Source organism: Pristiophorus japonicus, chromosome 13, assembly GCF_044704955.1.
Source record: "Pristiophorus japonicus isolate sPriJap1 chromosome 13, sPriJap1.hap1, whole genome shotgun sequence".
Taxonomy (NCBI): domain Eukaryota; kingdom Metazoa; phylum Chordata; class Chondrichthyes; family Pristiophoridae; genus Pristiophorus; species Pristiophorus japonicus.
The window spans coordinates 192,183,974-192,199,739 of record NC_091989.1 but is presented as its reverse complement, the minus strand read 5'-3'; the positions used below and the strand labels follow the sequence as shown (position 1 = coordinate 192,199,739).

General features: G+C 46.9%; 1 protein-coding gene across 14 annotated transcripts in view; it reads left to right on the top strand.

Moving 5' to 3' along the window:
• terb1 (telomere repeat binding bouquet formation protein 1) overlaps nt 1-15,766 on the top strand; it is a 235,388-nt gene that overhangs the window by 117,171 nt on the left and 102,451 nt on the right. For 13 of the 14 annotated variants that reach the window (XR_011596397.1, XR_011596396.1, XM_070898307.1 and 10 more), the window contains 2 exons: nt 5,809-6,201; nt 9,486-9,880. Coding sequence is in view for 12 of the 14 variants with exons in the window: in XM_070898307.1 (XP_070754408.1) it covers nt 5,809-6,201; nt 9,486-9,880 (788 nt within the window). In the remaining 2 variants the exon portion in view is untranslated. The remainder of the gene's footprint in view (nt 1-5,808; nt 6,202-9,485; nt 9,881-15,766) is intronic. The other variant, XM_070898301.1, reaches the window with a different exon arrangement.

Genomic DNA, 15,766 nt, shown 5'->3' with positions numbered 1-15,766 from the left:
GTGCAGCAGAGCTGGTCTCCAGTCATCCTGGTTAATCCTTGCCACTGGACCAAAACCTAGCTCTGTGGTGGCTGGTGTGCAACGGCCACCTTGCGTTAAAAAATCCACGCACAACCTTCAAGATGTAGTTCAGGATCTGGAATATTAAGTCCTTCATTGAAACACCTGTGAACTCATACCTTTTTGGCATGGAAGCAATTCATCCTCGCTTCGAGGAACTATCGATGATGATAATTGTTATATATGTAAACTTGTATTTACTCTGCACAGCCACCAGAGGGCTCATCCCCTGGAGTCTCAAGGGATCCCATAATCCCTTGGGAGCACAGGTATTTAAGGAGGCCTCACTGGTTGGAGAGGCACTCTGGACAGCTGCAATAAAAGACTAAAGTCACACTTTGAGCTCACAGTGTTCAGTCTGACTCTTTCTCCATACATAACAATGATGATGATGTTCTTTATTTTTTTTCTCTCTTACCCGGCCTTCCTTGGCCATTCATGTCCTGCATCATCATCATCATAGGTAGTCCCTCATAATAGAGGAAGACTTGCTTCCACTCTAAAAGTGAGTTCTTGGGTGACTGAACAGTCCAATACAGGAATTACAGTCTCTGTCAAAGGTGGGACAGACAGTCGTTGAAGGAAAGAGTGGGTGGGGAGCCTGGTTTGCCGCAAGCTCCTTCCGCTACCTGTTTTCTGCATGTTCTCGGCGATGAGATGCCCAGCGCCATCTTGGATGCTCTTCCTCCACTTAGGACGTTCTTTGGCCAGGGACTCCCAGGTGTTGGTGGGGATGTTACACTTTATCAAGGAGGCTTTGAGGGTGTTCTTGTAACTTTTCCTCTGCCCACCTGGGGCTCGCTTGCTGTGTAGGAGTTCCAAGTAGAGTGTTTGCTTTGGGAGTCTTGTGTCAGACATGCGAACAATGTGGCCTGCCCAGTGTGGTCAGTGCTTCGATGCTGAGGATGTTGGCCTGATCGAGGACGCTAACATTGGTGCGTCTGTCCTCCCAAGGGATTTGCAGAATCTTGTGGAGACATCGTTGGTGGTATTTCTCCAGCGATTTGAGGTTCTACTGTATATGGTCCACACCTCTGAGCCATACAGGAGGGCGGGTATCACTACAGCCCTGTCGACCATGAGATTGGTGTCAGATTTGAGGGCCTTCGAACAATCTTTCTCAGGTAGCCGAAGGCTGCACTGGTGTACTGGAGGCGGCGTTGAACCTCGTCGTCGATGTCTGCCCTTGCTGATAATAGGTTCCCGAGGTATTGAAAATGTCAGGGCCGCGCTGTGGATCTTGATGACTGGGGGTCAGTGCTGTGTGGCGGGGTCAGGTTGGTGGAGGACCTTTGTCTTATGGATGTTTAGTGTTAAGGCCCATGCTTTCGTACGCCTCAATGAAGATGTTGACAATGACTTGGAGTTCAGTCTCTGAATGTGCGCAGACACAAGCGTCATCCGCGTACTGTAGCTCGATGACAGAGGTTGGGACGATCTTGGACCTGGCCTGGAGACGACGACGGTTCTGCAGTTGAGAGAGTGAGAGGCCAAACTTCTCCAAGAGCTTCTATGTCACTATGACCGGCCATTAGAAGTCTGTTTTTTCCTCCCTCTGTGTGTAGGTGTCTAGTTTCTGCTCAACACTAGCCAAAGTACCCCACTGTTGTGGAGCTATGTGCAGTGTTCCAAACACATTGGGCTCTATTTTTCCTACCGAGGCAGGCTGCGACCCTGCCGCTGGCTCCATGTCATGTCAGCTTCCTCCGCGACTTTCCCTAGATTGGGCTTGCTAAACTCACCCTTTAAGGTTCATGGCCAATTAAAATGAAGCAGGTCTACTGATATCATCTCATGACGTGTCATCAGCCGATTTGACGTGTCATCAGCTGATTTCCTTAAAAGGACCATGCCCTCATACATTTTGACAGTTGTGCTGTCTGTTCTGCAGCTGTGAGGTGCTGCAAACACTGACGAGCACTACACAAAGATGCACGGCTGCACCCAGGCTCTCCCATGACTCCCTCTTCCCTTTTGATGGATGGAAGAGACCTCCCCAGGATACCAGCACAGCCTGGTTGCACATTGTATAGTAGGGCACCAGCAGGGATGTCATCAGGAGGACCTGGCTGCAGTGGTGCAAAGCTTTCAATGATCACAGCAGATCACGAAACATCACCAGTAAGCCATACTCAACCTCATCCTGCTGTGCCACTCATCACATCCTCATCACATACTCTGCCTTCCCTACCCTACTCCTGCACATCCTTACTGATACCAACTTAGCATGCACCTCCACCCATCCATCTGTCTCTATCTACATGATCACATCCTCATCTCACTTGTCACCCCTCGCACTCACCATCATCCTTGTCCAATCACACCAACTAACAACACACAAGGGTAGACACTTGAGTGTTATTGCCAATGCTGATGTAAAGTTTCTGCTAATGTGAAACATTGAAATCTTTATTTTCAACACTTTGCCCTCTTGGACATATCTGTGTGCACCTTTGGAAGTGGCTTCGTGAGTTGTAATGAATGATGAGACATAACGGTACCTCCCCCACCCCACCCAATGGTGATGAGTGTGAAAAGAATGGCTTAGTATTTGTAGGGATGCTTTATGGTGTTGGTGTGGGGTGGTGCCAACCTGGTGCATCATGTGGCAGCCAGGGTATACAGCGTCAAGTGAAGTAAATGTGGCCATGGTGAGTCCATCTTGGGCAGCAGTGTGGTCAGGTGCTGATGTCCTGTGGAGCACCAGGTGATTGTGGAGAAGGTTGGTATTGTTGGTGCTGCTGGTGTGCCTGGAGATGATGGTGTGCCGGTAATGTTGGTGTGGGGGCTGATCGTGGTGGGATTCTGAGGACCAAGGTGAGATTTTTTCAAGGGCACCGATGCTGATGGAATAAATGGTAGCTAAAGTTGAGATGACAGAAGTAAGAGAGGTTAATCCAAGGAGGTGACACTGGATAGAGTTTTCACTGGAAGCACTTCAAACCTCCATAAGGCTGAAAATCCTGAAGGTGCCAGCTTCTAAGATTGGAAATTGAACAGATGTGAAATGGTAGCTTTTATACCACTTCTGGCTGTCAACTAGTCAAACCAATCCAGAGTTGTTGAGAACCCGACAAGCCTAACATGTTCCCCAAGGGACGAGAACCATGTTTAAAAAAAACTTGGTAAAATGGTCAGGACCTTGATAAATGCTTCTTAAATACCTTTAAGCAGCTTCTTAACTATCTCAAATGCCTGATATGCTGCTTGGTGCTGCGTCTGCAATCCACAGGCAGAACTGGCACTTGGGAAATTCACAAGGAGGCTGATTCAGACCAGACTTCCGTCCCGCTGTCAATTTTGACAGTGGGTCCGCCTCCAAACTCGCACTCGCAGGGCTGGTAAGATTCCGGCCATTTCGTCTCAAGTTGCTTTGTATCAAAAAATAAGCTTGAGGGTGGGGAGGGAATTGGGATTTCTCCCCTTTTCTCCTGAAGATATTGGTGAATGGATTATGGTACCACAGGGATTGACAGACACCTTTTATTTTGTTCGGTCATGGGATGTGGGCGTCACTGCCAAGGCCAGCATTTATTGCCCTTGAGAAGATGGTGGTGAGCTGCCTTCTTGAACCGCTGCAGTCTGTGTGGTGAAGGTACTCTCACAGTGCTATTAGGGAGGGAGGTCCAGGATTTTGACCCAGCGACGATGAAGGAACGGCCGATATATTTCCCAAGTCAGGATGGTGATGACTTGGAGGGGAACATGGAGGTTGTGGAGTTCCCATGCGCCTGCTGCCCTTGTCCTTCTAGGTGATAGAAGTGGGGTTTAGGAGGTGCTGCTGAAGAAGCCTTGGCGAGTTCCTGTAGTGCATCTTGTAGATGGTGCACACTGCAGCCACGGTACATCGGTGATGGAGGGAGTGAATGCTTAAGGTGGTGAATGGGGTGCTACCAAATGAGCTGCTTTGTCCTGGATGGTGTCGATCTTGAGAGATGTTGGGGCTGCACTCATCCAGGCAAGTGGAGAGTATTCCCATCATAGGCAGTTCCTCGGAATCGAGGAAGACTTGCTTCCACTCTTAGCATGAGTTCTTAGGTGGCTGTACAGTCCAATACGAGAACCAAAGTCTCTGTCACAGGGGAGCCTGGTTTGCCGAACGCTCCTTTCACTGCCTGCGCTTGATTTCTGCATGGTCTCGGCGACGCTACTCGAGGAGCTCAGTGCCCTCCCGAAAGCAGTCCCTCCACTTAGGGCGGTCTATGGCCAAGGACTCCCAGGTGTCAGTGGGGATGTCGCACTTTATCAGGGAGGCTTTGAGGGTGTCCTTGTAACGTTTCCTCTGCCCACCTTTGGCTTGTTTGCTGTGGACGAATTCCGAGTAGAGCGCTTGCTTTGGGAGTCTCGTGTCTGGCATGCAGACTATGTGGCCTGCCCAGCGGAGCTGATCAAGTATGGTCAGTGCTTCAATGCTGGCCTGGACGAGGACGCTAATGTTTGTGCATCTGTCCTCCCAGGAGAATTAGAGGATCTTGCCTGACTAGTGCCTTGTAGATGGTAGAAAGGCTTTGGGGAGTCAAGAGGTGAGACACTCACCGCAGAATACCCAGCCTTTGACCTGCTCTTGTTGCCACGATATTTATGTAGCTGATCCAGTTAAGTTTCTGGTCAATGGTGACCCACAGGATGTTGATAATGGGAGATTCGGCGATGGTAATGCTGTTGAATGTTAAGGGGCAGTGATTAGACTCTCGCTTGTTGGAGATAGTCATTGCCTGTGAGTAGGTGGTAATTAGCAGGAGTTTTCCTTGACCATGCTTGATGTGAAGCCATGAGACTTCATGGGATCCGTCGTCAATGTTGAGGACTCCCAGGGCCCCTCCCGACTGCATACCACTGTGCCACCACCCCTGTAGGTGGGATAGGACATACCCAAGGATGGTGGTGGAGGAATCTTGGACATTGGCGGAAAGATATGATTCTGTGGGTATGACTGTCGGGCTGTTGCTTGACTAGTCTGTGGAACAGCTCTCCCAATTTTGGCACAAGTCCCCAGATGTCGGTGAGAAGGACTTTGCAGGGTGTGCCGTTGTCTTGTCTGTAGCCAGTGCCAGGTGCAGTTACTATGGATCTGGAGTCACGTATAGGCCAGACCGGGTAAGGACGGCAGATTTCCTTCCCTAAAGGGCATTAGATGGGTTTTTACAACAATCCGGTAGTTTCATAGTCACCATTATTGATATAGCTTTTTGTTCCAGATTTATTTAATTAACCGAATTTAAATTCCCCAGCTGCCAGTGTGGGATTAAAACTCACATCTCCGGATCATTAGTCCAGGCCTCTGGATTACTAATCCAGTGACATTACCATTATGCCATCGTTCCCTTGGCCAAGTGGCTACTCTGCACATTTGAAGGAGAGGAAGAAACATCACAGCTAACCCACCCTCACCTTGTCCAACTTTTACCAATGCAAGCACTTCTAGAACTAGAGTGTAACTAAGCGTTGATTGTTTTTCCCCTTTTCCAGCCCAGGGAAGCTGAAGCCAATTGTAGAACCCAAGTTTTTGTACTAGCTGAGATCAGCACTAATGAAAATTGACCCTGGGAACTCTCTGTAATCCATAGTACCACAGAAAGCACTGCCGTTATCTACTAGACTACTGGCGGAGCTGTCACGACACTTGATGATGAGCAGTGATGTGTTGTCCCTGGTGCAGGTTATATATTAATGAAACAGTTGAAAAAATGATTTCTGTTTTTATGTCACTGTAATTCACTTTATTTTTTTATTAAATCATACCAATAGCAGATGACGAGCAACATTATGAACACTAGAGTCACAGATGCACAACCGACATCGACAGAACCAAATTCATGTGTGAACCTGAAGTTTCAGTCATGTGATTCATTGCTCGCAGAAACAGACCAGCTCGCGAAACAAAGGGAAGATGTGCCGCTGAAGCATTCCAGCGATCAGCATTCTTTGGATAAATCTTGCATGGATAATACAAAAATGGATAAAAGGACTGGTGGAACAAGACAGGCAAAAATTCAGCATTCTACCCCAGTGAAAAGAAAATTAGATTTCAGTCATGCAGTAAATGGATACAGGAAGGAGGATTCTGTTATTCCTGCAATCAATTCATCCTCTTCAAGAGCTGAAGAAAATAGAAGTCAGTTCAGAGATCAGCGGCTAATGGTGTGGCACTTATTCAGTTGATCTTTATTCTTATGATAACATTGAACCCTTTCCTGTTTATTAAGCAGTGTTTTGTTTTCATAAACTGTTTTATATATATATATATATATTTAGGTAAGATTCCTCCTATTTTCTTCCCTTATCTGTTCCCTCTAAAGCCTAACTGCTGGGCAACCACCTTTGCTCTCAATTCTGTTCGGATTCAGCATGTAGAATTTACAAAAGAGTGACTTGGGTGTAATCCTTCTAACCAAATTTTATGTTTTCTTTTAGAAACATAGAAAATAGGTGCAGGAGTAGGCTATTCGGCCCCTTGAGCCTGCAGCACTATTCAATATGATCATGGCTGATCATGCAACTTCAGTACCCCATTCCTGCTTTCTCTCCATACCTCTTGATCCCCTTAGCCGTAAGGGCCACACCTAACTCCCTTTTGAATATATCTAACGAACTGGCCTCAACAATTTCTGTGGCAGAGAATTCCACAGATTCACAATTCTCTAAGTGAAGAAATTTCTCCTCATCTTGGTCCTAAATGGCTTACCCCTTATCCTTAGACTTTGACCCCTGGTTCTGGACTTCCCCAACATCGGGGACATTCTTCCTGCATCTAACGTGTCCAATCCCGGCAGAATTTTATATGTTTCTATGAGATCCCCTCTCATTTTCTTAATTCCAGTGAATATAAGCCGAGTTGATCCAGTCTATCTTCATATGTCAGTCCTGCCATCCTGGGAAACAGTCTGGGTGAACCTTCGCTGCACTCCCTCAATAGCAAGAATGTCCTTCCTCAGATTAGGAGACCAAAACTGTACACAATATTCAAGGTGTGGCCTCACCAAGGCCCTGTACAACTGCAGTAAGACCTCCCTGCTCCTATACTCAAATCCTCTCGCTATGAAGGCCAACATACCATATGCCTTCTTCACCGCCTGCTGTACCTGCAATGACTGATGTACCATGACACCCAGGTCTCATTGCAACTCCCCTTTTACTAATCTGCCACCATTCAGATAATATTCTTCCTTTCTGTTTTTGCCACCAAAGTGGAAAACTTCACATTTAGCTACATTAGACTGCATCTGCCATGCATTTGCCCACTCACCTAACCTGTCCAAGTCTCTCTGCAGCCTCTTGGCATCCTCCTCACAGCTCACACTGCCATCCAGCTTAGTGTCATCTGCAAACTTGAAGATATTACATTCAATTCCTTCGTCTAAATCATTAATGTATATTGTAAATAGCTGGGGTCCCAGCACTGAACCTCACGGTAGCCCACTAGATACTGAAAAGGACCCATTTATTCCTACTCTTTGCTTCCTGTCTGCCAACGAGTTCTCTATCCACGACAATACACTACCCCCAATACCATGTGCTTTAATTTTGCACACTAATCTCTTGTGTGGGACCTTGTCAAAAGCCTTTTGAAAGTCCAAATACACCACATCCACTGGTTCTCCCTTGTCCACTCGACGAGTTACATCCTCAAAAATTTCTGGAAGATTTGTTTCATAAATCCATGCTGACTTGGACCGATCCTGTCACTGCTTTCCAAATGCGCTGCTATTACATCAATTGATAATTGATTCCAACATTTTCTCCATTACCGATGTCAGGCTAACAGGTCTATAATTCCCTGTTTTCTCTCTCCCTCTTTTAAAAAGTGTGGTTACATTAGCTACCCTCCAATCCATAGGAACTGATCCAGAGTCCATAGAATGTTGGAAAATGACCACCGATGCATCCACTATTTCGAGGGCCACTTCGTTAAGTACTCAGGGATGCAGACTATCAGGCCCTGAGGATTTATCGGCCTTCAATCCCATCAATTTCCCAAACACAATTTCCTGACTAATAAGGATTTCCTTCAGTTCCTCCTTCTCGCCAGACCCTCGGTCCCCTAGTATTTCAGGAAGGTTATTTGTGTCTTCCTTCGTGAAGACAGAACCAAAGTATTTGTTCAACTGGTCTGCCATTTCTTTGTTACCCATTATAAATTCACCTGATTCTGACTGCAAGGGACCTACATTTGTCTTCACTAATCTTATTCTCTTCATATATCTATAGAAGCTTTTGCAGGCAGTTTTTATGTTCCCTGCAAGCTTCCTCTCATACTCTACTTTCCCCCTCCTAATTAAACCCTTTGCCCTCCTCTGCTGAATTCTAAATTTCTCCCAGTCCTCAGGTTTGCTGCTTTGTCTAGCCAATTTATATACCTCTTCCTTGGATTTAACACTATCCCTAATTTCACTTGTTAGCTACGGTTGAGCCACCTTCCCCGTTTTATTTTTACGCCAGACAGGGATGTACAATTGTTGAAGTTCATCCATGTGATCTTTAAATGTTTGCCATTGCCTATCCACCATCAACCCTTTAAATATCATTTGCCAGTCTATCCTAGCCAATTCACGCCTCATACCGTCGAAGTTACCTTTCTTTAAGTTCAGGACTCTGAATTAACTGTGTCATTCTCCATCTTAATGAAGAATTCTATCATATTATGATCACTCTTCCCCAAGGGGCCTCGCACAACAAGATTGCTAGTTAATCCTCTCTCATTACACAACACTCAGTCTAGGATTCCCAGAATATCTAGGATATTCTTTCTTTCCCTGAGGAGGGCATAGCCTCCAGCAATATCCCATTGTAGTGAGATGGTAAAGATCTTGGAATGGATACATTGGGGAATGATGGGTGCAAACTTACATCACACCAAGCTGAGATGTTATTCCATTGTCCGGCATTATTGAATTTCTTTTCCCCACCCCAATTTTCTCCTCTGCTTTTCCTAATGGCATGGAATGCTGCTGATACACAAATTCCATGGCTGCCGGGCACTCTCCAATAGCTAACCCAAGTGACCATTCTTTAGGTATCAGGCAGGCCAATGGATCTTTACAGGACTATTTTGCCATTTGGGTACCAAAATTAACCCAAACCAAATCCTTCCTTCTCCCGCCCGATGTCCATGCATGCTCTTTTTCCAACAGAGCTCACTGAATAGTGACCAGGAGTGGAAGCCATGGGTAATTTTTCCTGCCTCACCTCAGAGCACTGAGGCCAGGTGTTGTGGGTCCACCACTGCCCCAGCTAAAGCAGCACAAAACAGGGAACTGAGTGATACATGTACTCACTGAGCTGTGTGGGGGAGAGACTATTTACATACTGTAATAATGTCAAAATGTTATATACCTGTCCTCAAACTTCATCCCAAGCTTTAGTTATTGAAAACAAAGAGTAAATAAATGAGAAGCAATTTATCTTTGTCCTTTATCTTCTCTTAGAAAAAGGTGAGACGACAGATATTTGTGGAGGATGATGTTCCTCAGGAGTCAATTAGAGAAAATACCGATACTGCTCTGTTTGGTAAAGCCGACGATGGCAGACTGAATTCTGTTGCCAAAGCCAGGAATATGAATAGCCAGCAACAGGATTTGCCCAGTGGCCCGCCTGGCTGTGATGGTCTTAGTGACTCTTCGGATACTCAGAACAGAGCAGGGGTTCCAGAAACCAAACAGCAACATGGGGCAAGAGTTTGGTCTTTGGAATGCAGAAAGCCCACTAACCAGCCAGTAACTGTACTTGAGGCTGAAGTTCCAAGACCCAGTGCATCACGGAAAGAGCAGAAATCCAGCGAAAAGGAAGATTACAAAAAGAGATGTGCCACATCTTTTGATCGGTAAGTAGGAAAAAATGACATCTGTTCAAAAGATAAAAAGAAAAAAAATGCAAATGCTGGAAATGCACAGCAAGTCAGTCAGCATCTGAAAGAGAAAGATGGATTAATGTTTTTGCAGGAGATCCTTCATCAGTACCAATGAACCAACACTACCAAAAACAGATGAACTGATTATTCATCTTATTGCTGTTTGTTGGGTCTTGCTCTTTGCAAAATGGCTGCTGCACTTGCCTACAGAATATCAGTCGCTGCAGTTCATTGGCTGTCTTTGAGAAGTCCTGAGGCATGAAAGATGCTACATAAATGCAGGTTATTTTTCTTTAGCAGCTTTCAAACTGCCCACTAGGTGATATATGAGAGGATAGCAGATTTCACTTAACTTCTGATTATCCCTTCCCTGTCAGGTTTTAAACCACATGGTCCAGAGTTTCAGTGGGCATGCAGAGGTTTCTAAAATGTAAACTGTTAAGTATTTTTAAGTCTATTATTTCTACTTTGAAAAATAAATAACTTACAATCAAATAAACAAACTATAATCCTTCCCTCAAGTTATGGTGCCACTATATCCTGCCTCCTTGTCAGTCCAGGACTTATCAAAAGGCCCGTCTTGAGGTGAAAGGGGAATCATCAGTGCAAACCATTATCCTATTTCTCTATGGTACAAAGTACTCTAATGTACTCTGGCAGTGGCTTCCAGCTGTAAATCTGCTCCCCCGAAGGCCTTGCTGGTAAAGTCATTGCCTGGTATAGCACTAATCATATAAACCAAAATGGTGCCTTGTCCAATTACCAGTTTGTTTTTAATGTAGCTGGGACAGCATTTCACAAGATAATCGTGGATGAGGAAAGCCTAACATTTGGCCCATCTTGGTACATGCATCCAGAAAGACCCCACTACATCCTTCTTTTCTTAGGCAGTCCCTCGGAGTCAAGGATGACTTGCTTCCACACTAAAAATGAGTTCTCAGGTGACTGATGAGTCCGATGTGGGACCTACAGTCATTGTCACAGGTGGGGCAGACGGTGGTTGAAGGAATGGGTGGGTGGGGTGCTTGGGTTGCCGTGCGCTCCTTCCGCTGATTGCACTTGCTCTCGACGAAGAGCCTCGAGGTGTTTGGCGCCTTCCCGGATGCTTCTCCTCCACTTTGGGCGGTCTTGGGCCAGGGATTCCCAGGTGTCAGTGGGGATGTTGCACTTTTTCAAGGCGGCTTTTAGGGTGTCCTTGAAGCACTTCCTCTGCCCACCTGGAGCTCGCTTGCCATGTCAGAGCTCCAAATAGAGCGCTTGTTTTTGGGAGTCTCGTATCGGGTATGTGGATGATGTGGCCCATCCGTCGCAGCTGATTGAGCGTGGTCAATGCTTCGAAGCTGGGAATGTTGGCCTGAGCGAGAACACTGACAGTGCGCTTATCCTGCCAATGGATTTGCAGAATCTTGCGAGGCAACATTGGTGGTACTTCTCTAATGCTTTGAGGTGCTTGCTGTACATAGTCCACTTGAGTCGAAGGCAAAGTCTCCATTGAGGAGATCTTCAAAGTGCTCCTTCCTGCGGGTCCTGACTGCCTCGGTGTCCTTGATGAGTGTTTCCCCATTCTTGGCCAGCAGTGGGGTGGGGCCTTGGGTGTTTGGTCTGTAGGTGGCCTTGACTGCGATGAAGAATCCTCGCTCATCATGGTTGTCGGCCAGCTGCTGTATCTCCTGTGCTTTCTCCATCCACCACCTGTTCTTTAGGTCCCGGGTTTTTTGTTGGACCTCAGCCTTGAGCCGTCTGTAATGCTGCTTTGCTGCTCCCGCGTTGGGTTGTTGTTTAAGGCTCAGAAATGCTCTGCGCTTGCGATCTATTAACTCTTGGATCTCCTGATCATTCTCATCAAACCAGACCTGGTGCTTCCTGGTTGAGTGACCGAACGTTTCTTTGCAGGCACTGGTTATGGAGGCCTGGAGGGCAGACCAAGTGCTGTGGAGATCTGCGTCTCGGGGTCATCAAGGCACGCCAGGATGCCCCCAAAAGTTCGTCATCATCCTCCGCCTGCTCCACGACGACATGCAGGCCATGATCCTTACCAACGGATCTATCACAGACCCAATCCACGTCCAGACCGGGGTCAAACAGGGCTGCATCATCGCCCCAACCCTCTTCTCAATCTTTCTCGCCGCCTTGCTCCACTTCACAGTCAACAAACTCCCCGCTGGAGTGGAACTAAACTACAGAACCAGTGGGAACCTGTTCAACCTGTGCCGTCTCCGGGCCAGTTCCGAGACGACCCCAACCTCTGTCGTCGAGCTACAGTACGCGGACGACGCCTGCGACTGCGCACATACAGAGGCTGAACTCCAGGAGATGGTCAACGTATTTACTGAGGCGTACGAAAGCATAGGCATTGCGCTAAACATCCATAAGACAAAGGTCCTCCACCAGCCTGTCCTCGCCGCACAGCACTGCCCCCCCAGTCATCAAGATCCACGCGCGACCCTGGACACCGTGGACCACTTCCCATATCTCTGTATCCCATACCTCCTATCAACAAGAGTAGGCATCGACGACGAGATCCAACACCACCTCCAGTGTATCAGTGCAGCCTTTGGCCGCCTGAGGAAAAGAGTGTTTGAAGACCAAGCTCTCAAAACTGCTACCAAGCTCATGATCTACAGGACTGTAGTAATACCCACCCTCCTGTATGGCTCAAAGACATGGAACATGTACACTTGGCACCTCAAGTCGCTGGAAAAATATCACCGACGATGTCGTAGCAAGATCCTACAAATCCCCTAGGAGGACAGACACACAAACATCAATGTCCTCGTCCGGGCTAACATCCCCAGCATTGAAGCACTGACCACACTTGATCAGCTCCGCTGGGCAGGCCACATAGTTCGCATGCCAGACACAAGACTCCCGAAGCAAGTGCTCTACTCGGGGCTCCTTCACGACAAACAAGCCAAAGGTGGGCAGCAGAAACATTACAAGGACACCTTCAAAGACTCCCTGATAAAGTGCGACATCTCCACTGACACCTGGGAGTCCCTGGCCAAAGACCGCCCTAAGTGGAGGATGTGCATCTGAGAGGGTACGGAACACCTTGAGTCTTAACGCCGAGAGCATGCAGAAATCAAGCGCAGGCAGCGGAACGAGCGTGTGGCAAACCAGCCCCACCCACCCCTTCCCTCAACGACTATCTGTCCCACCTGTGACAAAGTCTGTGGCTCTCGTATTCAGCCACCAAAGAACTCACTTCAGGAGTGGAAGCAAGTCTTCCTCGATTCCGAGGGACTGCCTATGATGATGATGTACATAGTCCATGTCTCTGAAGCATATAGGAGGGCGGGTATCACTACTGCTCTGTAGACCATGAGCTTGGTGCCGGATTTGAGGTCTTCAAAACTCTTCCTCAGGCGACCGGAGGCTGCGCTGGCGCACTGAAGGCGGTGTTGGACTTCATCATCGACGTCTGCCCTCGTTGACAGTAGACTCCCGAGGTATGGAAAATGGTCCACGTTGTCTGAGGCTTCGTCGTGGATTTTGATAATCGGGGGCAGTACTGTGTGGCCGGGGCAGGTTGGTGGAGGACCTTTGTCTTACGGATGTTTAGTGTAATGCCTATGCTCTCGCACGCTTCTGTGAAGGTGTTGACGATGGTTTGAAATTCGACCTGTGCGCAGAATCAAACGTCGTCTGCATACTGTAATTCAATGACGGGGATGGGACAACCTTGTATCTGGACTGCAAGCGGCAGCAGTTGAACAGTTTCCCGCTTGTTCTGTAGATTAGCTCCACTCCAGCGGGGAGCTTACTGAGGGTGAGATGGAGCATTGCAGCAAGGAAGATTCAGAAGAGCGTTGGTGCGATGACACAGCCTTGCTTGACCGCGGTCCGTATATGAATTGAGTCTGGTGGATCCGTTGGTCAGGATCACAGCTTGCATGTCATTGTGAAGCAGACTGAGGATGGTGACAAACTTTTGAGGGCAGCCAACTTTGAGGAAGGCACTCTATAATCCCTCACGGTTGACAGTGTCGAAGGCCTTTCTGAAGTCAAAGAAGGCCATGTACGGAGGTTGGTGCCATTCCCTGCATTTCTCTTGAATTTGATGCGGGGTGAGATCATGTCCATTGTGCCCCTTAGTGGGCGGAATCCACATTGCGATTCTGGGCCAGAACCAGTGCACTGCGGTCATCAGTACGTACGCCCCAACACTGGAAGCTACAGACGAGACCAAGGAGGAATTCTACTCAGCCTTGAACCATCCCTGTCCCGAGTCCCAAAGGCCGACAAGCTGATCCTCCTTGGCGGCTTTAACGCCAGAGTTGGAAAGGACACAGACCTATTACATCACCCGATTGTTTCCCCATTGATTTCAGGCTTTTCACTTCCATTACTCCAGTCAGAATTCCATTCGATATACAGTTTTAATCAGTCTTTAGAACTGCCTGATAATTGGACCTAAATTTGCCTTTTACTAATTTGAACGTGTCGTACCTTAACAATTAATGTTTGATGTAATTTTCAGGATTGGTCTTTATTAAACCCTTTTTTATCTTTTAAGTTGGTTTATTAATAGCATGAAGGCAAAGCAATGAATATATAGCATTGAATAAATAGATCATGCCTGGGGCTTCTAGTTTTAGGTTTATTTTGCGGTGTGTTTTTTCAACAAAAAAAATTGTCAATATAGTTTTTGTTGAGACTCTTACCATGATATCTCTCATCTTAGTTTATATGATTTCAACATCACTGTTGATTTTTTTTCTCTGGGTTTAGTTCATAATCTTCCCTTTGCTGAAGGCATTGACTCCCTCAATGGGATAAAATGAACCAGGGAGCATCCACCCTCTAGACCCTCACCGAAGTGGCCATTATTTATGTGCAAGACTTAACAGCAAGTACCAACAGGCTATCCAACTATGCATTGCAGCCAAGCCCAAACCTTTACTCACCCGGCATGTGTTTATGCTAAACACCGGCATGGACTGGTTGGGCCGAATGGCCTGTTTCTGTGCCGTATGTCCTATGTAACCCTATGTACAATTGGTCACGGTGCTCCTGAACTAGACAAGTCGGGAGCAGGCAGCCTAGGTGCAATAATTGGCAACTTTATAGATAAGGTTTTAGCAACGTGGAAGGTGTGAATCTGGGTGGGGTAGAGGAACAAAGGGATCTCAGAGTACAAATATACAAATCATCAAAAGTCGCGACACAGGTTAGCAAAACCATAAAAAAAGAAAACCAAGTACTAGGATTTATTTCTCGAGGGATAGAATTGAAAAGTAGAGAAGTTTTGCTAAACCTGTATCGAACCTTGGTTAGACCACACTTCGAGTACTGTGTACAGTTCTGGTCGCCATATTATAGAAAGGATATAGAGGCACTGGAGAGGGTGCAGGGAAGATTTACAAGGATGATACCAGAAATGCAAGGGTGTACATATCAGGAAAGGATGAACAAAGAAGACTGAGGGGTGACCTAATAGAGGTCTTTAAAATTATGAAAAGTTTTGATCGAGTGGATACAGAGAGAATGTTTCCACTTGTGGGGAAGAGCATAACTAGAGGCCATCAATATAAGATCGTCACCCCAGAAATCCAATAGGGAATTCAGAAGAAGCCTCTTTACCCAGAGAGTGGTGAGAATGTGGAACTCGCTGCCACAGGGAGGGGTTGAAGTAAATAGTATCGATCCATTTAAGGGGAGGCTCGACAAGCATATGAGAGAGAAGGGAATAGAGGGTTATGCTGATAGATTTAGATGAGGAAAGACGGGAAGAGGCTCGAGTGGAGCATAAATGCCAACAAGGACTGGTTGGGCCGAATGGTCTGTTTCTGTGTCGTATATCCTTTGTAATCCTATGGTAAACGTGAATGGAGGGAGTTGGTGACTGGATGGCAAAAA